Raw genomic sequence first — 22685 nt, 5'->3', positions numbered from 1 at the left:
CAGGGTTAGCTCACTGGGGGCTTAGGGAGGGAAGGGAGTCAGGGTTATTTCACTCCTCCCAGCCCCTCTGCAGAGGCAGCTTGGGGCAGGTGATGCTTCCTAAACACCCCAGAAGAGAGCTGGGCAGTTCCAGGGTCAAGGGCAGGTCATGGGGACCATGGCCCAAGGTGCTGTGAGTACCCATGCCTCATAGGTGCACAGGCTCAAGCCCGCAGAGCACACACACACAGGCCTGTCCCCGTGCACACGCACACACTCTCACACACATATGCGCACACACACTCACGCCAGGCCAATTTCCACCACCACCACCAGCATCCAAAAAGCGTGCCCCAGAGGCTCCCATCCCTCCGAGCATCTGAACCTGGGGAAGCAATGCCGTGGGGAGCAGGTTGCCACGGATACCCACGACGACTGGCATTTATGGGGCATTTACCAGCAAGAGCATGCTTTATTCATGTCTTCAGTTACTACTCCCAATAAGGCTCTCAGGGATGCACTACTGCACCCCCATTTTATAGATGAGGAAACTGAGGCCCAGAAAGGCTCAGCGCCAGTGTGCAAGATCACACAGCCAGGACACGGCAGAGCTGGGATTTGAACCTGAGGTCTCAGAAGCCGGGAAGAATGTGTACACGGTCAGGGGGTGGGGGGAGGGGGTTGACACTTACCATACTTGTCCCCGTCCTCGCCGCGGGCGCTGATCCTACGGCCCAGGACCTGAATGTGCTTCCCGCTGGTCCGGCTGTAGAGCTGGTACAGCCGCAGCTGCTTACGGCTCACATCGTCCCGAGCCCGCGTCTGGTTCTCCACGTGGATGCGGAAGTCCACGTTCTCCTCGGCCACCAGCACCTGAGCAAGGAAAGGGGAGATGGTGAGCTACTCTGGAAGTCCAGAGTCCCTGCGTGCAGGAACCACATTCACAACAAAGAGCCAGGGTCTCCTCTATGCCAGCTCTGGGTCAGGCATCAGCACACGCTCATAATTGCCCTGTTACCACCCCCATTTCACAGATGAGGCAACTGAGGCTCAGAGAGATGAGGCAAGTTGCCCAAGGTGGCCCAGCCAGGAAGCAGCAAAGCTAAGAATCAGGTCTAGGTCTATTTGACAGCAAAGTTTGCTATCTTTCCACCACACCCCCAAATTAAAGCAAGAAGTATGGAGCGGAGTTTCCCATGTGACCTTGGGCCCATAGTTTGTTCTGCCTCAGGTTCTTCCCCAGTAAAACAGTGGAGCAGAGCCTCCAGCCTGACTACACCCCAGGGTGGCTGTTAGGATACAGTGAGCAAATGGGAAGAAAAGTACCAAAATCAATATGGAGATGGGAAATGGATGGGGGCATATAATTCCTGTTTAGGTCCTCAGCAGGGAAGGAAGGAGACCTGGCAAATTTCTTCCTGGGAACGAATGAACCAGAGCCCACTGTCATTTCTCCCCTTGGAGCTGATGCTGGGGGCGGTCTCCTCTCCACATCCCAAGTGTCCTCATGCTCGCCTCCACCACCAAGCATTTGCCCACATCCCTAGCCCCTCGTGGAGAAGCCTTTGCTTAGCATCTCTCATCAAAATTCCCTGTATCCCTGGAGGTTTAGCTCATGTCTGACCACACTCTCCAGGAAGCCACCTCTGGCTACGCCAGCACGTATCTCTCCCACCCCTTTTCCCTGAACACGGCCTCTCACGTAGACAACTTGCACCCACCTCCTCACCAGCCTCCTGCTTCTACTCTTTCCCCCTGGTAGTCCGTCTTCCACCAAACCCAATCACCTTGTGCAACCCTCCCCTCCAAACTCTCCAGGGCTTCCCATCGCATTTAGATAAATGTCCCCACCAGGGCCTCAGGGCCCTGCAAGATGAGCCCCCGGGCTTCCCTGGTGGTGCAGTGGTTGAGAGTCCGCCTGCCGATGCAGGGGACACGGGTTCGTGCCCCGGTCTGGGAAGATCCCACATGCCGCGGAGCGGCTGGGCCCGTGAGCCATGGCCACTGAGCCTGCGCGTCCAGAGCCTGTGCTCCGCAATGGGAGAGGCCACAACAGTGAGAGGCCCGCGTACCACAAAAAAAAAAAAAAAAAAGATGAGCCCCCAACTGTTTTCCACCTCCATCTTTTACCACTCCCTCCCCACCAGTTACGCTGGCTGTCTTATTAGGGCTCTGAGCATTCCAAACACAAAATACACACATGCCTCAGGGCCTTTGCACTTGCTCTTCCCTCTGCTTCAGTGCTCTCTCCCAGATTTTTGCACTCTGGCTCCTCTAATTCATTCTGCTCACATGTCACATCCTGAGACAGGACTTCCTTGACTGCTTCTCTGAGGCAGCCCCCACTTCTGTCACTCCTCATCTCTCTACCATGCTTTGATTTTTCTTTCTAGCATTGATCAACCTGACATAACATCTATTTATCTAGTTTTTGTCTGTCTCCCCCACTTGTTTTCTGCTATATCCCCAGCACACAGCATAGTAGGAACTCAAACATTTGTCAAATGTATGAATGAACAAGTGAACATTGAAAAGATCTGGAGTCTGTCATCCTATTTAGCATTAAATTGGGTTCTCCTACGCCCTGATAATTGTATGCCTGTCCCAGCCCATCTTAACCAGAAAGCTGAACAATTCTTGAAGTCCAGACAGCGTTCTGGGTTTGTTCTAGGCACGCTAGGCTTGCAGGACCCCATTCCCACAAGAGCATGACCCCACTCAGCCCATGATGGGGTTCTTGGAGTTGGGGCTGCCCAAGCATCTGTCTCAGCCCTCAGCTGTGAGCTCTCCAGGGTAGGGACCATGTTTTCCTCATTGCTACACCCCATGCCCAGGCCAGGGTCTCTGTCCCCCCGCTGACCTGCACATGTCCTCCAGTCCCAGCCTAGGCTCCACAGACACTTCACCTGGACCACATTATTGAACTTTCGCTATCATCCTCAGGGTGGAAACATTATGCCACGTTACAGATGAGGAAACTGAGGCTCCGAAGCTGAACCAACAAGGTCACAGAGCAGGCAATGGCAGAGTTAGCCCCAGGCCATGTGGCCCCAAAGCGCTGCTTTCAGCTCCACCTCAGTGGGCCCCGCCTGTCTCACCAGTACAGTAGTGAGCAGGATCCAGGTTCAAAATCCAGTCCTGAGCATAAATCCAGAGAAGGCCATAATTCGAAGTGATACTTGCACCCCAGCGTTCACTGCAGCACTATTTACAATAGCCAGGACGTGGAACCAACCTGAATGCCCATCGACAGATGAATGGATAAAGACGATGTGGTTCATATATATACAATGGAGTATTACTCAGCCATAAAAAGAATGAAATAACAGCATTTGCAGCAACATGGATGGACCTGGAGACTGCCATACGGAGTGAAGTAAGTCAGACAGAGAAAGACAAATACCACACGATATCACTTATACGTGGAATCTAAGAAAATGGTACAAAGGAACTTGTTTACAAAAGATAAATAGAGTCACAGATGTAGAAAACAAACTTACGGTTACCAGGGGGGAAAGAGGTGGGGGGATAAACTGGGAGACCAGGATTGACATATACACACCACTATATATAAAATAGATAACTAATAAGGACCTACTGTAAAGCACAGGGAACTCTTCTCAATACTCTGTAATGACCTATATGGGAAAAGAATCTAAAAAAGGGTGGATATAGGCATATGTTAACTGATACACTTTGCTGTACAGCAGAAATTAATGCAACATTGTAAATCAACTATACTCTTAAAAAAAAAAAAAAAAACCCAGGGTTAGCCACTCCCTAGCTAAGGGTCCCCAGGCAACTTACTAAAGGGGTGACAATGGCACCCACCTTGTGGGTTGCTGTGAATATTAAACATACAGTCTTAGAACAGTTGCCTGGTACAGATTTAAGCGCTCAGCAGACATAAATAACTGCTGAGAGGATACAAGGGAGCCCTTTAAGAGGCTCTTGGTGAAGCCCTGCTAACAGAAGCCTCCCCAGGACACAAGTGGATCACACTCTCACGTCCTTTGAGGCACTTCTGCTGCTCAGATTACGGTTTGGGAAGATGTTATTGCTTTTGATCATCCCGACAACCCTAGGACGTGGGAATGCTTATCACCCCCACTTAACAGATGTAGAAACTAAGGCTCAGGAAAGTTAAGTCAGTTGCTTTGAGCTGCACAGCCCGGTGGTGCAGGGCCTGGCCACTGGTGCACCAAGAGTACACACTCTTCACTTCCACTACCCTAAATGGCCAGCCCGTTCACAGCCCAATCTCACACCTGGGACTTGCCTCATTTCACATCCTATCGCTTAGGGAGGATAGAGCTCCAGTGCCCCCTGAGGCCCACACCTGGTGGGCATGTGTCCTGAAGAACCCCCGCCCGTGGCCCTCAACCTTCCTGGAATGATTTCCCGAGGTGGCCTGGCCCTGTCCCCTCCCCCAAGGCCAGGCCTCCGGCCTCCCTCCCTGTCCTCCAGATCTCCTCCTGCTCACAGGAGACCTTATTGACCAGAGGTCAAACCAATCTCCTCACCCCAGGTCCCCTAGGGGAACTGCCCTGCCCCAGAAGCCAGCCTCCCATTAATGATTTTCTCCCTGGCCCACTGGACAGAGGCAGCATGGGTGACCCAGGGTCAGCAGGGGCTATCCAGTGGCCCTTCCCCAGGATGCGGGGGAACAATCCATCTTGCCCAGCTTCCACCATTTAAGCCGTACTCTGTGGCCACATCAATCCCGAGGGCGGTAACAGGGGTGGCATCGGACATGGAAACAGAGTCCGTCCTTTTGAAAAGGCAGGAAGACCCCTGGGCTTCCTGGGCAAGACCTCTGGGGGGCTCCAGGTCTTTGCACAGCCCCTCTGCCCGGATGACACCTGCCCTGAGGTACCTCCTCTGGAAGTATTTTCTGCCCTCCGGCCTCAGGCTGGCTTACAGCCTCTGGACACTACTGTAATGGCTTACTGTCCCCAGAGTCCAGTTTCCCTGGTTCATCCCTGAACCCCCAGCTCTGCCCCCAGAAGGCACCTGGCAAATGTCTGCTAAATCACTGTGGCTAGGATGAGGAAAACCTGGCAGCCAAAATGAGCCCCATCACTTACTACCCAGATGAGCAAGTGGCCCAGAGAGGGTTTTTAAAGCCATCAATTGCTAAGCTTTCCTCTGTTCCAGGCACTCTGCTAAGAAGCCCTCAAGACATGGTACCTCGTCAAATTCCTTAAGCACCCGTGGAGGTAGGCACCAGTTAGAGTCCATCTCACAGACTGGACCTCTGAGGCACCTCTCCGGGGCCACAGAGCTCCAGGGCCTGCCTGCAGAGCACATGCAGAGCGGGGCCACTCAGGAACATCCTCTCGCTCCTCCTTTCCTGCTACTCTGCCTCGCCGCCCAAGAGGGGGCCTGTCTTCCAGGACTTCCTAGAACAGTCAGAGCTGCTCTCTAAACCCATCCAGGTGCATAACCATCAGGGGCACTGAAAAGCTGCAGGGTGACAAAAATCAAAACGCTGCGGCTCTCGCAAGGCGAGCAGGGCTCGCACAGACAGGGTGTCTCCTGGGGCAGAGCAAGGTGCCTTACCAAAGGCTCTCCTTCCCCCACCCCAAACTCACGGATTATCTTTGAGGTCGAGATAGCTTTTCCCGCAGCAGGGTAGCCTACAGTGGGGTCCCCCTGCAGCCTGGCTGAGAGACCCCTGTTACCCCCCAGGGTGACCCACCCCTTCTCTGAGGGGCTTGCGCTCTGGTGGAAATATTCACTCCCCGATCCAGGAATTGCACAGGGGCTGCAACCCGAGATCCCAGCACGGACGTGGTGCTTAGTGGGACAGAGACCGCCACCTTCCGCCTGCAGTCTCAGGCTCTAGTGCACGAGGTGAGGGGTTTTCCTGCTCCCAAATCTGCCTGGCCCCCCACTACCCATTGCACAGCGCCCGCATGTAGTCCTTTACCATCCAGCCCCCGCCTAGCTTCCAAGCCTCCTCTCTTAGGTACCTCGGGGGGAAACTACCATGGGGTGAAAAGAGGTTGGGGTGAGCCCCACTCCAACCACAGGGCCAGCTTCCAGACGTCAACCCAGGTTCCCCCTCCCGCCAGGGAATCCGATAACCACAGTTGCTCCCTCTGACCAAAGGTTTCAACCTCACCCATCCACTCCTGGCTCTGAAGTCATGTCTGAAGCGGCTTCCTATTTCTTCCTGGGCTCGCCTCACACCAACATCTGCCACATCACACATCACCTAATACACACGTTACATCAGCACACCCACACCACACACGTTCAACAACAGCACTCACTGACCTCGGGTGTGAACTGGCTCCACCCCAAAATCACCAACTTACTTGATTTCTTTAACCCTCAGTTTTCTCATCAGCAGAATGAGATTGTTTACAATTATTTACCTCAGAAAAACATAAGTAAGAAGAGCCACCTTTTTTTTCTTTTTTCTTATTTTCTAAACAGTCACTACTTATGGAGCATGTTCTCCATACTAAGAAGTACTTTAACTAACTTACCTTACGTCATCCCCAGAGCAGCCCTATGAGTTGGTATGGTTATCATCCCCATTTTACAGATGAGGAAACTGAGGCTCAGAGAGGTTACATTGCTTGTCCAAAGGCACAAAACTGGTGCAAAAAAGAATCAAGATTTGAATCCAGCTCAGCCTAGAACCTCCGCTCCCCATCTCTTCACCCTCTCCTGCTCTATTCTCCTTTCTCTCTGTCACCCACCTCCTTTCCCCCATTCAGGAAAGCAATTGGCTCCGGCCACAAGCCATATGTGGGGCAGGGACTGAGGTGGAGGATTAAACATGAAAGGACTGAGGCCTTGAGCTCACCCCCTACCCGAGAGAGAAGGAAGGGGTCAGACTGCCCCTCCCGCCCAGGTACCCATCCTCGAGGCCTCACAGAATCCGCGCCCCTGTCTCCAGGCAGCCTGCCCAGAAAGGGAGGGTCTCCCTGGTCCCAGGAGAGGCAGCCCACAGACTTGCGGCCACATTCCACCACTGCCTGCCTCCCCCTCCAGAAGCAGCACTGGGGCCAGCCATGCCAAGGGCTTTCGGAGCTTCTCCAAATTCTGGATTCAAACCTGAGACCCGCACCCCATTCCAGGAGTGGCCCCTTGTAGAGTCAGCACCCCCTCCACCCTGAGATGCAGCTCCCAAACTGTTCCTCAAGAGCAAGCCTGGACTCAGGCCCAGGAGTCGATGCCAGTCATAGCGCTCCGGGGATTATTATCGTCGTTGAGCACGAAACTAACGCTGGATCCCACTTAGTGGGCGTTCGCTCAGTGCCAGGGTCCAAGCTAAGCACTTTCCAGGCACTGTCTCCTCGCTCCTCGCAGGACCTGGGCAGGTCAGAACGATTACCATCCCCATGATAAAGGGAGACACAGAGAGGCTAAGGGATTTGCCTAAGTTGTACAGAAACTGATGCAGCCAAGAACTGAACCCACCTCTGGCTCTGGAGTCCATCAGTTTCCCCTAGCTGACACCCCTGGACAGAAAGCGGAGGAGGGAGGCTGGGCCCACCCCTGAACTGGAGCTTGGTTCACTCAGACTGATGCCTCCAGCCACCCCTTAGCCCCAGGTTTCTCCCCTCTCTCCTGTCACACTCCCCACATCCATCCCAGCCAGGACACAGTGATGCTCCAAACGGCACTTCCCTACCCCCAACCTGTCCATTAAGCTCCTGGGGCTGTCAATGTATTGATTGGCAGGGCTGAGCCGCCAGCACGGGAGGGGGGTGCTGCCACCCAAGGCGCTGACCGGGAGCTCCTCTTCCCCATACATCAGCCTGCTCTGTACAGATTGTCAATATGGGTGCCGCGGCCCGTCAACCCTGCAGCCAGCCTGAGGCGGTGGGGGGGACTCCTAAAGACCCATGCTCCCTTCTTTCCTCCTTTTCTCCTTCTTTCCAATCTCTCTCCCTTGAAGCCCCTGGGTGGGGAGAGGGGTCATGCATGTCAAAGAGGTAATAAACAAGCCCTTTATTCTGGCATTCAATGCCCACCATGGCCTTTTATATCACCCTCATTCCTGAACTTGATGCGACAGCCGTTCCAAACAGCTTGGAGTCCCCTGAGCACATCAAGCTGTTCCCTGCTCCATGTAGAAATGGTCCATGTGCCTGCAAAGGCTTTTTCACACACACACACACACACACACACACACACACGCACGCACGCACGCACACAGAGAGAGACACTCAAAGAGTCTTCTTCACCCAGCTTGTTCCTATTTCAAGATTCAAATGGCGCACCTTCCCAGGCGAGATCCTCCTGCCCTGAGTCTGGTTTCAGGGCCCTTCGTCAGAACACCCTCTGCACCCTTGGGCCCCTGCCCCCTGCACAGATCCCTCAGATTTCTCTCAAATCCCTGAGGGCTGGCACAGGTCCTGAGCACCCCGTGCCCCACACCTGGTACAGGGTTGGGGGGCTCCATACAGATGCCCGGCCCTCAGAGAAGCTGTTCTCCCCACCCCTCCAACTTGCTGACATTCATGCTGCATGCCAGGTCCGTGCCAGGTGCCACAGGGCCCATGGGATGGGCCAGGCCTCCTTTGACTTCCAGGAACCAGGAGCTGGCGGACAAGCAGGCCTCTAGGCACCCCAGAGTCAAAGGTATAACTGCAGCTCACATTTACTCAGCACTTATAATGAGCCATGTGCTGGGCCAAGTGCTTCCCCCAAGTGACCACAGTTCACCCCCTATAGCAACCCCAGGAGGGAGGGTCCATCCTGATGCCTATATTAAAGGTGAACCACAGAGAAGCCGAGAATTCACTCAATCATGCAGCTACCAAGTGGCCGAGGTGGGGTATGACCCAGGTGGGTTGTGTCCAGAGCCTGAGCCCCTATACACCCCTGTGAGCCCCAGCAGAGAACGCACTGGGTCACAGAGCAATGACAAAGTGCTAAGAGGTTCCAAGGCAGAGGTGGGATGGGGAGAGGGGTAAACAAAGCTGCCAAAGCACCTGCCATCTCTTCACAGGGATCATGGAGGAAAAAAGCTGAAGCCTTAGATGTCTTCTTCATCCCACTCAAAACCCAGTCCAGGGCCAGCCATGTTTCCTGATTGTTAATGAGGAGCAGCGCCATAACTGAATGCCTACTGCATACCAGGTCCGAGACATGGTTTCAATTAATCCTCCCAACAGGCCCTAGGAATGGTATTATTATTCCTATTTCTCAACTGACGAGGAGGTAGAGACTCAGAGAGGTTAAGGATCTTTCCCACGGGCACACAGCCTGTGAGTGGTGCAATGAGGATAAAATTCAGACCTAAATCCAAGACCTACGCTCAGACTAGAGGGGGCCTGATGTCACCGATGCAAGAAGCACAGCCTTCCTAGCTTTCTTCAGCACGCTGCAGCATGTTAACACACACACAGGGCATATAATTGATCGAGCAATGACTATTACTCAATTATTTACTGAGTGTCAGCCACAGTGCTAGCTACTCTGTGTGCATTATCCTATTAGTCCTCACCATAACCCTTAAGAAGTAGGTACCTTTCATTACCCCATTATACGGATGGGGAAAACCAAGGTGCAGAGGGTGGAAGGTTAAGAAATTTGCTGAACAGTTGCTCAGCAGCACAGATAGGATTCAAACCAAGGTCTTTCCTATGCCAAAGCCCACACATTCGAGCAACACAGAAGCCGCCTAGCTCACTTCACTGGTACCCAGGTGGAGAAACTGAGGCACACAACGAGCCAGTGACAGAGCCAGGACTCCAACCCAGGCATCCTGAGAGTCTTTCTGCCCTGTGGCCTATGGGGGGCTTGTCTTTGGCCCCATCCTTGGCACAGCAGCATTTTAAATGGGCCTGAGGCCTTATGCCGTTCAGATGTCGGAGCAAACAAAACCCAGTCATCTTCCAGGCCCTACCAGCAAGACTGACTAAAGCCTGAGGGGCCCGCTTACGCACTGATGTTCCAGAACAAATCCCTACTGTCAGACCCAAGGTGCCAACAGCAGGCCTCAGCACTTCTGGAGGCCCAGTGGCTCTCCTCCAGCCTGGGCCACACTGACAGGGCCCTTGGTGTTGCCCTTCCCTAAGTGCTCAGACATGGGTCCTTGTGAGTAGGGGGGAAACCCAACCCAGCACAAAATATGGGGCACACAGATGTTCATCAGACAATCCCGGCCCTCAGAAAGGAAAAAACACCTTCCTTCTCCCCAGTCACCAGGAGGTGGCAGTGCCATGGGTGAGGGGAGCTTAATCCACTGACAGAGGGGTGGAACCAAGGGAGTCCTCCCAGAACAAGAGACACAGGGACTAGGTCTTGAAAGGAAGACAAGATTTCAGAGCCCTGGGTTCTGCACTCTCCCCTGCTCCACACCCTTAGGAAGCAGGAGCTGTTTTGTTGGTTGTTTTCTTCCCATTTTATGCGTGCAGAAGCTGAGACCCAGGGAGGTTAAGTAACTTGTCCAGGGTCACACAGCAAAGACAAGGCAGAGAGACTCTTTGAACCAGCCTGGCAGATTCCAGAGCCTTTAAAGTGCTGTTTAATAAGCCTGGGTCCTAGAGTGGGCAAGCTAGAGTTGAATCCCACTCTGCCTCTCTCTCCTGCTGTGCAACCAAAGGCAGATTATTTTATGCCTCTGAGCCTCACTTTCTTCATCTGTAGAATTCCCTAATTCCAGGCTGGTTGTGAGGCACAGCCTAGATGCTGTGAGAAAGCACCAGCCACGGAAGGAGCCCGCAATACCCAGCAGCAGCTACCAGTATAGTTGTTACCCTGATGGGCCTACACCCTGATTTCCCACACCAGCAACTTCCCTGCTACAGGACGAGGTCAGAACCAAAAGATCTGCTGAGGACAGAAAGTCTTCTTCCTGTCCCCATCCATCTCCCTTTGGGGGTCCAATGTGCCCTCCCAGCCACCCAGGGCTACGAGGAGGCAACGCCGTGGCCCTGACACGCTGCCCAGAGCCTGCTGGACACTGGCTGCACCACCCACAAGAAATGTTCCAAATCCACCTCCTTGCCTCAGAGCAGGTGACACTCCTGGGCTGCAGGTGACACTCCTGCTCCATGCTGGGAAAGAAGCTGGAAGGAGAGTGCTGAATCCCCCAGGCCCTGCTACCCCCCCCCCCCCCAAACCAAACCCACCTCTGGCTCTGAAACCCTTTTAGACCAGAACATTCCAGGAAGATCAGGGTTTGCAGACACCAAGTCAGATGCCCTCAACCACAGAGATGCCCACCTGGCCTCTGATCATCCCCTAATAAGGGATCCTATCAGGGGGATCCAACCGGATCTCTCACTAAGGGCCCCTAGCATGCCTCTTGAGACTCCATTTCCCTATCAGTATTCCTTCTGAACAACTGCAGTGTTTCTGAAAAAGTCTGCCTGGTGTGCTGGAAGGGATACAAGGTCTCGATTTCAGAGTTTTGGGTCTTAGCCATGGCCTTGAAAAATCCCTTCCCCGCTCTGTACCTCAGTTTCTCCATCTGTGAGGTAGGAATATGATAATATTCCTCCTACTCCAGTCTCCCTTGTAGAATGGTAGAAAGGATGAAAGGAACTTCCTGATGCAAGAGCCACTTGGAAATTCATACAAGTAGCACTTTCTCACCAAACGCAGGTCACTTCTCCCCAGCCTTGGTTTCCCCCCTCCCGCCCCACCCCCTCTGCTTCCCCCACCCCCACCAGGCTGGAGGATGCTCTCTATCTCTCAACACTTCACAGCGTGGGACAGGAGGGGTGGGGTTGAAGGAACTCCTGTTTATCTGGCACTCTCCCTCTCTAGACTGGGAGCTCCTTGAGGCCAGGAACGGACTAGTCATGTTCCAGCGGCAGCAAGAAGCAGGCTCCCAGCAAGTATTCGATGAACAGATACCTGACTGGATGGACGAATGGATGGATGAGGTTGCTTCTTCAAGAAATTAAAAGTACAATCCAATAGGATAGCGTCCCATCCTCTTCAAGTCCCAGATGACTCCGTCTCTGGCTTCCCCATCCTAGCAAGCTTGAAGAGAGGTTCTACACCCCACTGAAGAGGCCAGGCATGGGGGTGGTTAGCCTTAGAGAAGGCATGGAAGGAAACTTCCAAACTTGAGCAAGTGCGGTGAGAGAGGAAGCAGCGCTGTGGGAGGGAGGGACCGAGGGGGCAGCGGAAGGCCCCCCTGCCCTGGCCCGCCTCACGCCTGGCCTGTCTGGGGAAGGCCAGGACCTAGCCGAGCCTGGCTGCAGGAACAATGTCAGGCAGGTGCCGGCCGAGCTGCGTGAAAGGCCCAGCCCGGTGTCATTGTCAGCGCTCAGCCAAGTGCAGAAAAGCAATTTACTGGTCACGCCGCTTGCTCCCCTTGGAAATTTTTAAAATTCTTCCGATTTGAGCTATCCACGGTGTCCCAAGTCGTGTGGAGAAGGGATTTTATTAAATTCCCAGCTTCCCGCTCCCAGGGTTGCTGGCAGGGGAGGGCGGGGCTCACCACATTGTCCGGGGTGGGGGGCGGTGCGGGCAGTGTCTGGCATGGACTGTGTTCACAGAAATGTGGCTGGGGGCAAGGGGCCCATCTGGGGTTTGGTGGTTGATGATGCATGGAAAGAGAGAGGAGCCCAGAAACTCTGTTGCTAGGACTGGACCAGTTCCCCAAAACACGGAGGCGGGGGAAGGAAGGGCATAGGTGTATAGAGTTCCCAGCAGAGCAACGTGCTCCTGCGGGATGAGAATTCGCAAAACGTCTTCCACGCCTATCGTATACCATTCATCCTCGGGGCCACCCATGTCACAAATGATGAAGCTAAGTCTCGCAGAGGTCTACATACAGGGAAAGATGGAGCTGGGGTTCAGGCGCAATCCACAGGATGGCAAAGCCCTGAGCCCTTCCCACAGTGCAGGGAGCCTCCCCTGGGCCCTGCTCACCAAGGGTGCTCTCGTTACCACCCTCCAAATGCACCCTGTCCAGGAAGCAGCTGCTCTCCCGGTGTTGGCCCATCACCTCAGTGGGGAGCAGACTCCAGACTCTCGCAACTAGCGCAAGGGTCCCACCTCTCATCTTTACCTCTAACTAACACTCCACCTTGTCCCTCGAGCATAAAGGAGGATGTGAGCCTGCCAACTTTGTCTATAACTCCCTAGGGTAGTGTTGCTTTATCTTTCAGCAATCATGGGTGCTTTCAAAAATCTGTGGGGAGCTGAGAACCGTCTCCCATACACTGCATATATGGGCACCGTTTTGCAGTGTTTCAGGGACCACCCCTCTCCCATAATCCCATCCTTAGATATCCTAAGGGTGCATGGATCATGGGTTAAAAACATCAGTCAGTCCTAAGGCAGTTTGCAACGGGAAAGGCTGCAAAGGAAGGGGGAGGTGGGGCGGGGGGGAGAGGAGGCTCCCTCACCTGCTTGAAGGCCTAACCCCAATGGACCTAACCCAGACGGCCCACCCAGCTTTCCCCTCCCCGCCCCTCCCCGCCACAGGCTGGCTCTAGCTCTGGCCAGGACTTGGAGGTGGGATGCAGAGTCCAGGTTCCCTCCCTCACATTCCCCCCCACCCAGAACACAAAGACCACACAGCAGCCCCTCCTGGGCCCCACTTCAAGGACCAAGAGGCAGCAGGCAATAAGAGGCCTGGGCCACAAAGTCTGAAACCGTCTCTCTACTTTATGCCCATTTCATCGTCCCCGGCCCCAGGCTCAGCGCTCAGGAAAAGAGCTCTCCCCCAGGTCAGACAGGCAGTCCCCCGGGGTGACCCTGGGGCCTGCCCTCTGCTTGGGGACTCAGCTGCAAACCAAGCAGGCTACACCTGGCACTGGCCTCTCTCTCTGACACCAGCCATTCCCCACCCTGCCCCCTGCAACCACACAGGGTCACATCTGCTTTGGCAAACGGCCAGTCTTAAGTTACTGGCTCCAGTTGTATTGATTCAAGGAGTCACCAGGGACCCCAGCCTGGCCAACAGAAGGAAAGAACCCATCAGTCTGTCCATCCATCCTTCCAGCCCCCAGTCCCAACTAGTTGCCCTCACCTCAATGTCCATCCCGATGGTAACAGCTCTCTCTTAGGAGTGGGAGGGGAGATAAGCAGTCTCACCACCACCGTAGCCGCCCTCCACAAGAGACCCGTGAGTCTCAACAGCGCTCAACACACACACCTGGGAGAACCACCACTTTGCCTGCTCGGTGCTCTCCCTGGGCACCTCGGGAATCCAGAAAGCTAAGGCCCAAGCATCCTCTCGAACCCTATGAGGACACCTGCCTTCAACCCAGACGGGGAAGGGGCTCTTTTGGCCCATAATCTCTTTTGGCCCCAGCCCAGCTCCTCCTAGGGCGCCTCCGTCAGAGCACTAGGTGGTGGAGGGCTAGGGCAGCTGGCACTTCCTATTCCCTTTCCCTTTGCGCCCCCCCTCCAAGCTGAGGCAGCCTGGTCTGGTTCTAATCGGGGCTGAAGTCAGCTCCCTCAGTCCCTCTTCTCTTTCCCTCCCCCCGCCCCCCAACCCTTTTCCTTCATTTCCACGGCTTTGGAAGCCCCAGTGTTCCAACTGTCTGCGTGCCAAGACCTTCCCGAGTCTGAAAGCTGCTGAAGTAACAGATCAGATTTTAGCAAGTGCTTTCCAGGCTGAGCGCCAAGCCCTCTTCTGATTCAGGAGAGCAAGCGAGCGGGGAGCTAGGCGGGGAACCAGCTGAGGGCTGCACTACCTTGGGCAAGGGTGTGCGTTGCGGAGCGCGGCCCGTTCCGGGGCCGCCTCGCAGGCAGTGGTCCCTCGGCCCAGGTGCCCCGCTCTGCTCGCTCTCACCCCAGTCTCCCCTCCTAGCACAACATCTCTGTCTCTCCCTCTCTGTCTTTCTCTCAATGCTGCAAACGCCTTTGAAACCACAGAGTAATTTACAACTGAAGCTTTCTCCCTGGACTCCAAATCCACTCGGTTGAAAGGAGCCTTTTTGTTTGGAAGAGCGAACGGAGATGTTAAGGGACGGTTGGCAGAGAAAATCCCTACGTCCTGACTCCTCACCGGCTACGGGCCGGGCGGGGAAGCGGGGTGGGGGGGAAGGGGGGGGCTTGGAGCCGGGCACATTGTAGCGGCTGAGGCCGCCGGCTCCGAGCATCTTCTCCCAGCCGAAGCCGACAGGGGCCGTGGCAGCCCGCGCCAGCCTGAGTCCCGCAACAGAGCCCCTTGCCCTTGGCCGGTCCCCCGCCCGCGCTGGGCGCATTTGGAGCCACCCTTCCGCGCCCTGGGAACAGGTGCACTGGGCTCGGCGCCCAGGAGGGGTGGGGCACAGGGAGGGGGCGCGGCCCGGGGGAGGGGGGGTAGACACGTACCGGGAGACAGGGGCTGGTGGGGGGGGGTCAGAGTCAGAAGCCCACGTACCTGTACCTGGAAGCACAGCAGCAGGAAGTGTAAACACCTGCGGGAGAGAGAGATGGAGAGGCAGTCAGTGGGACTGGAGGGAGGGGAACCCGCGTATAGACAGACAGATACGCAGTCGGAAAGTCAGAAGAACGGCCGGGCGGGTAGACAGAGCCACAGGCACACGGACAGACGTCCAGGCAGGGTGGGCAGCCCCGCACGCGGGCGCTTACAGGCAAGTGCAGGCGGAGGGCGCTGAATACATCGCTGGGCGGGGGGGGAGGCGGCGGCTCCTAGCCCAGCCTGCACATGTCCCCTTCGCGCGGCCGGGACCGGGCGCCTCCGCCGCCGCCGCCGCCGCCGCCGCCGCTGCTGCTGCTCCCTCCTCGCCGGCTGCTGCTGCTGCAGACTCTGCTGCTCCGGGGCGCTCCGCGGCGCGCCCTGCGGCATCAGCGCCCCGCGCGGCTCCTCCCGAGCGCTGCGCCCTCCGGGCTGGAGCGGGGGCTGCGGGGCGGCCGCCGCTGTGCAGGAGGCACCGGCCGGTGCGAGAAAGCTTGCTCACTGCCGGCCGGCCGGCCGGCCGTCCGGGCGTCTGCGGGAGGCTGGCTGCCCGGCTTACTCCGGGGGCAGCATGCGTGGCGGGGCTGGAAGCTGGGGCGCGCTCTCCAGGCGAGGCGCGGGGCTGCGCGGGGCCAGGGGTCAGCGCTCCGGGGCCGGGGCGCGCGGCTGCAGCACGAACGCGTCACGGCCGCTCCGTCTGAGCGCCCGCCGGCTCATGTCTCCTCCTCCGCGTCTCTCCGGCCGTGCGCATCGCCACCTCCCACCACTGGCGGCGGCCGGGGCGTTTTCTACGCGCGGGCGGCGAGGGGGCGGGGGGCCGGGGGCGGGCCCGGGCCCGAGCCGGCACAATGAGGATGCGGGGCCCGGGGGCTCCCCCCTCGGGGCGCGGCCGGACGGGCGCTCAGCTAGCCTGGGTGCGCCGCGCCCACATCAAAGGCGGCCCTGCCCGCTTGCCTGCCTGCCGCAGCCTCTCCACTGCCTCCTCCTCCTTCTCCTGGCGGCTCCGGGTTGGAGGGAGGCGCTCAGACTCTCGGCGACGGGACCGGCAGCTCCGAAGGGGCAGAGCCAGCTAGGCTGGAGCTGGTGAGCGCTCGAAGCCGTCGGAATTCTGCGCCTGGGCGCAATGACCCCGCGCCACGGCGCAAACGCTGCCGGAACTGGACAGGCTGCGGTCCCCAAGAACGCAGTTAGGTGCGGAACGTCCTTGCTCGCCCACATTCGCTACTCGCACTCACAGCCACCAGCGCTTGAGTGGGGAGCAGGGAAGAGGCGGGTCAGGCCCAGCCCTCGGGGCGGCTCCACTTAAGGGGGTCGCTTTTACCCGCTCTGTGAGTTCACGCAGGATCGTGGCATGTCCCAGGCGCCCTCTCGGACGGCTGGCCACCCTATGTGAGCCCCCTTTCAATCTCCGTCCCTGCCGTTGAGGGGAGGGGATCTCGAGGGCGTCTCTTAAGCCCACCCCCACCCCCACCGCCCCCCTTCCAGGGCTCCCGGGTCGGTTCCCGAGATCCCAGCTGGGCTCTCCGGTAGGTGAGCCAGCTTTGGAAACGCACGGCTGCCACCTAGCGTCCCCAAGGCTTCACTGCAGCCCAGCCCGGTCAGGCTATACAGGCCCGGGAGGAGCCAGCAGGACTATGGTCAGCGACCACTCTAGGCCCTTTGCCGGCCTCCAGGCTGAGATTTGCCACTCTTTGCACACTAAGCAGTTTGACTCTTTTAACCAGGTCCCTTCTAAGGGCATCTCTTCTAACGCCCTCCGCCCCTTCAGAGGAATCACTCCTGTCCTTGCCACCAACCTCAAAATGTAGGTGTTCTTGTCACACGTTAACTGTCTCACACTGTCTAGACCTCCAGACAGCTAGGCTCTGCTTTGGCCTAATGCTAAGGGGTTTGTCATAGAGGGAAAGAAACTGAACAAGCTCAAAAAGCAAAACTCAGGAATCCGGACTATTTGGTTAAAAACTTCCTGTGTCACTGGCTATGGCTGATATCGCCATTTCACGTATAGTGAAACTGAGGTAGACACTGTCAAACAGTGCTACTTCCTAGTCATGGAATATGAACTATCATCAGTTGTTCCGATTATCAGGCTTCCCTGCAAGCTATTTTATTTAAGTTCCCTTTCAAAGCTGAGGCCATCTTAAACAGCCTCTGTTTCAGCACTGGACACAAGTGCAGAAAACCTTTACAAAGCTAGGTGCTGAGCAATGGAGAAAGTTCTTGTGTGAAGAGCTGGGCTGAATTTACTTAGCCATTCTCATTGCCAGAACCAGCAAATCCCAAGACAGCATGCAATGCCCAACCACAAAACATATGCTTCCCTTGGGTCCTGTGACATCACCATGCTTGATCTTACTTTATAAAGACCTCTGACAGCCCAGTCAAGAGGTGGGTTTGGCCTACTACCTGCTAAAGTGGGGTGTTTGAAGTATCTCCTGGCCAATAATCAGACTTACAATTTTCTGTACTGTTTTTCCTATTACTTTTGAATGAAATGGGTCCATAATTATTTATATTCTAAAATGCCTGCAATTTTTTTCAAGGCTCAGATAGTGTTTGTTGATTCCACAAATAAAGCTATCACCCAAGTAAGATTCACCCAGAAGTCCCGTCAAGTGAAGTCCTTATTAAGAGCATAAACTCAAGTTAGAGGTCCTGGATTTGAATATTGCCTCCAACATTTACTTATAAATTGCAGCAAGCTTCCAACAGTACCAAGTGTTAAGATGCTGCGAGATAGCAAATGAGATCAGTCTGGCTCACAATGAAGGCTCCAAAGATTTTAGCTATTATTAATAATCCTAATTATGGTTTTCAGGTTATCACATATTTTTCTTCACCATTTCATGAAGTAGGGAAGCAGGATCATTCTTTTTTTTTTTTTTTTTTGTGGTACGCGGGCCTCTCACTGTTGCGGCCTCTCCCGTTGCGGAGCACAGGCTCGGCAGCCATGGCTCACCGGCCCAGCCGCTCTGCGGCATGTAGGATCTTCCCGGTCTGGGGCACAAACCCATGTCCCGTGCATCGGCAGGCAGACCCTCAACCACTGTGCCACCACGGAAGCCCAGGGATCATTCTTAATTTACTGAAAAGAATCTTTTGACTCTAAATCCTGTCATTTTAACATTCTTCCTTTCCATTGTTCACACCTGCAAACTTATTACCATACAGATGAATAAATCTTTTTTTTTTTTGCGGTACGCGGGCCTCTCACTGTTGCGGCCTCTCCCGTTGCGGAGCACAGGCTCCGGACGCGCAGGCTCAGCGGCCATGGCTCACAGGCCCAGCCACTCCGCAGCATGTGGGATCTTCCGGGACCGGGGCAGACCGTATCCCCTGCATCGGCAGGTGGTCTCTCAACCACTGCGCCACCAGGGAAGCCCCCCAGATGAATCTTAAATGAACTTTTTCTATTCAAATTTGACATGTTCGTATAGCACTTAATACGGGTCACTAATTTGGTAGTCACTTCTCACCAATTCATTCAATCACTATTTGTGTCAGGCCCTGGGTGAAGACACACAAAGCCCCTGCTTTGAAAAAGTACTTTACTTCTACTAAGGAAGATGGGCAATAAGCAAATAAGCCAAGAGGTAAATTCAAGCTTACTGGCACTTTGAAGGAAAACAGTGGGATAGAGAACACCAATTAGCAATACTTAGGCTAAGACCCAAAAGTGGGAGAGCCAGCCACACAAGGGAACATTCCAGGCAAAAGATGTCAATTGCCTGCAAGTGGGAAAAGGCTAGGTGACACGCAGGGTTAGCCAAGAGTGGCAAGAGGGTGAAAACAGGCAATAGGTACCTGTCAGAAACCTTCAAAGGCCTTTTAAGGCACTATTTATGTACAACTTTTATTTTTTGTGTGGTACGCGGGCCTCTCACTGTTGCGGCCTCTCCCGTTGCGGAGCACAGGCTCCGGACGCACAGGCTCAGCGGCCGTGGCTCACGGCCCAGCCACTCCGCGGCACGTGGGATCTTCCCGGACCAGGGCACGAACCCGTGTCCCCTGCATCGGCAGGCGGACTCTCAACCACTGCGCCACCAGGGAAGCCCCCTATGTACAACTTTTAAATGCTTGGAGCTTGACGCATGTTTATACTTCTGTAAACACCTTTCTCAGGCAACCTCCCACCACACCCATCACTAGTCTCAAGTTACCATTAGTCTGCTGGCACTAGGTTCTAGTTTCACAGAAATGGAACCATCTATGTGCTCTTTTGTGTCTGGCTTCTTTTGCTCAGCATGTTTGAAATTCAGCCTCATCCCTTGTTGCTTTTATCATTGTTCCTTTTTATTGTCAAGTAGTACTCAGTGTGGATATACCCATTTGTTTGGCAATTTATCAAAGGCTTTGAAACTAAGGGTCAAAATCCAGTTTGTTTTTAAAGCTTACTGCAGCTGGTAAGAATACATTGGAATGGTGCGACAGTGGCAGTAAGGAGGCCAGCAAAAAAGCTGTTACCTGTCCAGGCTAAAGTATGGTAGTTGGGGGCAGGTGCGGCTCTGTGCTAGTTTGGTGTTGGGAGTCGGACACAACTACATTCGATTCCTAGCTCTCGGCTGGCAAATTCACAATCTTCTGAGCAAATTCTCATCTGTAAAATTCCTGGTTGTCTGAAGGGTAGCCGAGAACGTATGCTGACTGCTTCCCCAATGGAATGCAAGCCCTGCAGGGCAGCTGCCTGTTTTGCTTGCTGATTAATCCTAAGCCTTAAATACATACTTTGGGACACAGTACTTAAATGTTTAGATTCTTCCTACCTCATTTTCAAAGTACACTAACAGCACTGCAATCTGACACTCGTTTTCCACCTCTCTCCAATCTTAAGAATCACAAAATTCAGGGAGTCTATAGGATACAAATATTTTGGAGAAGGATGAGAGAACCTCCAGCCTAAGAACATAGGACAAAGGCAGCCTCAAGTCTTCTATCGGATGAAGTAGCTTAATCAGAAAAGTAGACATTTAAGTAGCACAAAATCAGCTCTTGGAACTTTCAGATTAAAAAGGGATGTCTACTGCCAAGTTCAGGAGTCAAGGAGCAACTGGCTCTTCGTTAAGATCCGGCTGGAAGGTGGCCTTACACTTTCTGAAATAACTTTAACCCTGCATCTCCACAGTGCAGACTACTAACCCTTAATAGGGTATTTTCTGTGACCCTCAACCTTTTTCCTCGGATAATTTCAAAGAAAAACACCCCCCCAGGCAATGTAAACATAACCTCCCCACCCCACCCCCATCATCCAGTTAATAGCTTCCGACGGCAAGCTTTAAACCTCATTTTATCATCATGTGCATGATCCCGTAATTTCAGCCTGATCTGCTCTCCCCAAATGGCCTTATTATATTAACCTATTTTGTCCTCTGGTTCAGGTTGAAGGTAACTCTGTTAAGTTCTCACCCACAACCTAACCACATGTGATAGATACTAAGATACCAAATGAAAAGAAGCTTCCTGCAGACAGCCAACAAGTGTGTCTCTGCCCTCCTAGTGTTCAAAATGTTCCCCTTGCTTTTCCAAAGGGTCTGATCTGATCATCCAGGTTAAGTCTTCGAAACAATACCGGGTTCAGTATTAATGAGTATCACTCCCACCAAGGCTGCGGTCTCTAAATGCCATTCTTTTAAAATAAGGAACCAGAGCTCCTTGGAAAAATGGATCATTCCAGGTCTAGAAAGAAAAGCTGTTTATCTTGTTCAAGATAAGCCTGGAACATTCTGTCACACTAGAAAAACTTCGTATCAAAGACTACTTACGGGAGTCAGTGATGGTAGGAACAAGCTTGAAAAGGATTCCTTTGGCCAAAAAGATACAACACAGTGGATTGAAATATATAAAAATATGACTTCAGTGGCCATCATTAAAAAAAGTCTACAAATAACAAATGCTGGAGAGGGTGGAGAAGAGGGAACCCTCCTACACTGTTGATGGGAATGTAAATTGGTGCAGCCACTATGGAAAAGTGTGGAGGTTCTGAAGAAAACTAAAAAGTTACCTGACAAAACTATAATTCAAAAAGATACATGCACCCCTATGTTCACAGCAGCACTATTCACAATAGCCAAGAAATGGAAGCAACCTAAACGTTCATGAACAGATGAATGGATAAAGATGTGGTTCATGTATACAATGGAATATTACTCAGCCATAAAAAGAATGAAATAATGCCATTTGCAGCAACATGGATGGACCTAGAGATTATCATACTAAGTGAAGTCAGACAGAGAAAGACAAATACCATGTGATATCACTTACATGTGGAACCTAAAATATGACACAAATGAACTTATTTACAAAACAGAAACAGCTCACATAGAGAACAGACTTGTGGCTGCTGAGGGGGAGGGGGAGGGAAGGACAGAGAGTTTGGGATTAGCAGAGGTCAACTATTATATATAGGATGGATAAACAAGGTCCTACTGTATAGCACAGCAAACTATATTCAATATCCTGTGATAAACCAAATGGAAAATAAAAAAGAATGTCTATGTGTATAACTGAGTCACTCTTATGTACAGCAGAGATTAACACACTGTAAATCAACTATACTTCAATTAAAAAAATTTTTTTAAAATACTGCAAGTTACCAAAAAAAAAAAAAACTGAATTCAGGACACTCACTTTTTACTTTCAGGAAGTCAGTTTCTTCAGAAGAGGAATTTCCTAAGTCACAAACCTAGAGTAGTAGTTCAACTTTCAGATTACTACCATGTTTAGTTAGCTGATGTCTAATAACTAGCACTATTAGTGACTTCTGAGGCACAGGGAAATCTTTAATTCCTGCGCTTCCAAAACAGAAGCCCTATCTGGATCTGATTAGCTCTATTTAATGAGCTGGGAACAGGACAACCAGTAAGGCCGATTGCTTTCTCTCAGAATGGTGAGAAGTCCTTTTGGGTTTCCTGCCACATAAAAGTGCCCATCAGGTAAACCAAAGTTAAGGTTTAACTTCTATACAAAGCAACTCAAATATTAAAAATTTCAGACTTACTGTTTAAGACAGTATTATGCAGCAAGTATATTTCTACTTCTGAACATGTTAAGGGACTAATACTAATAATTACCACACTCCTACATCACACAGTATAATAAAAAACACTATCTAGGGAATGACTCAACTTTAATGTACTTGCATTATTTGAACACCAATAACTTTTCAAATTAATGTATAGGATGGTTCAGTGATTTGGGATTGTTCTATCAATTTAAAGTAGATGATCTTCTATATCTGAAGTACATAAAAACAAAGAACACTGAATATTTACCATCTCCTACTGTGCCTCCATTAAAATAAAGACATAAAGAGATAAGCTACAAGGACAGACATGGCCTGGAGAAAAGAAACTGAATAATCAATGAA

At 53.1% G+C, this 22685-nt stretch overlaps 1 protein-coding gene across 1 annotated transcript in view; it reads right to left on the bottom strand.

The window, feature by feature from the left end:
- FGF18 (fibroblast growth factor 18) overlaps positions 1–16075 on the bottom strand; it is a 34836-nt gene extending 18761 nt beyond the window's left edge. Inside the window, exons 1-3 of the mRNA XM_029218128.1 lie at positions 15496–16075; positions 15284–15320; positions 672–852 (exon numbers count right to left, since the gene is read on the bottom strand). Coding sequence (XP_029073961.1) covers positions 672–852; positions 15284–15320; positions 15496–15527 — 250 coding nt within the window. The 5' untranslated portion in view covers positions 15528–16075. The remainder of the gene's footprint in view (positions 1–671; positions 853–15283; positions 15321–15495) is intronic.
- Between the last annotated feature and the right edge of the window lie 6610 nt (positions 16076–22685).

The sequence above is a fragment of the Monodon monoceros genome, unplaced genomic scaffold (genome assembly GCF_005190385.1).
Source record: "Monodon monoceros isolate NGI ecotype Baffin Bay Population unplaced genomic scaffold, NGI_Narwhal_1 Super_Scaffold_12, whole genome shotgun sequence".
Lineage (NCBI taxonomy): Eukaryota > Metazoa > Chordata > Mammalia > Artiodactyla > Monodontidae > Monodon > Monodon monoceros.
This window is presented reverse-complemented; position numbering and strand designations above follow the sequence as displayed.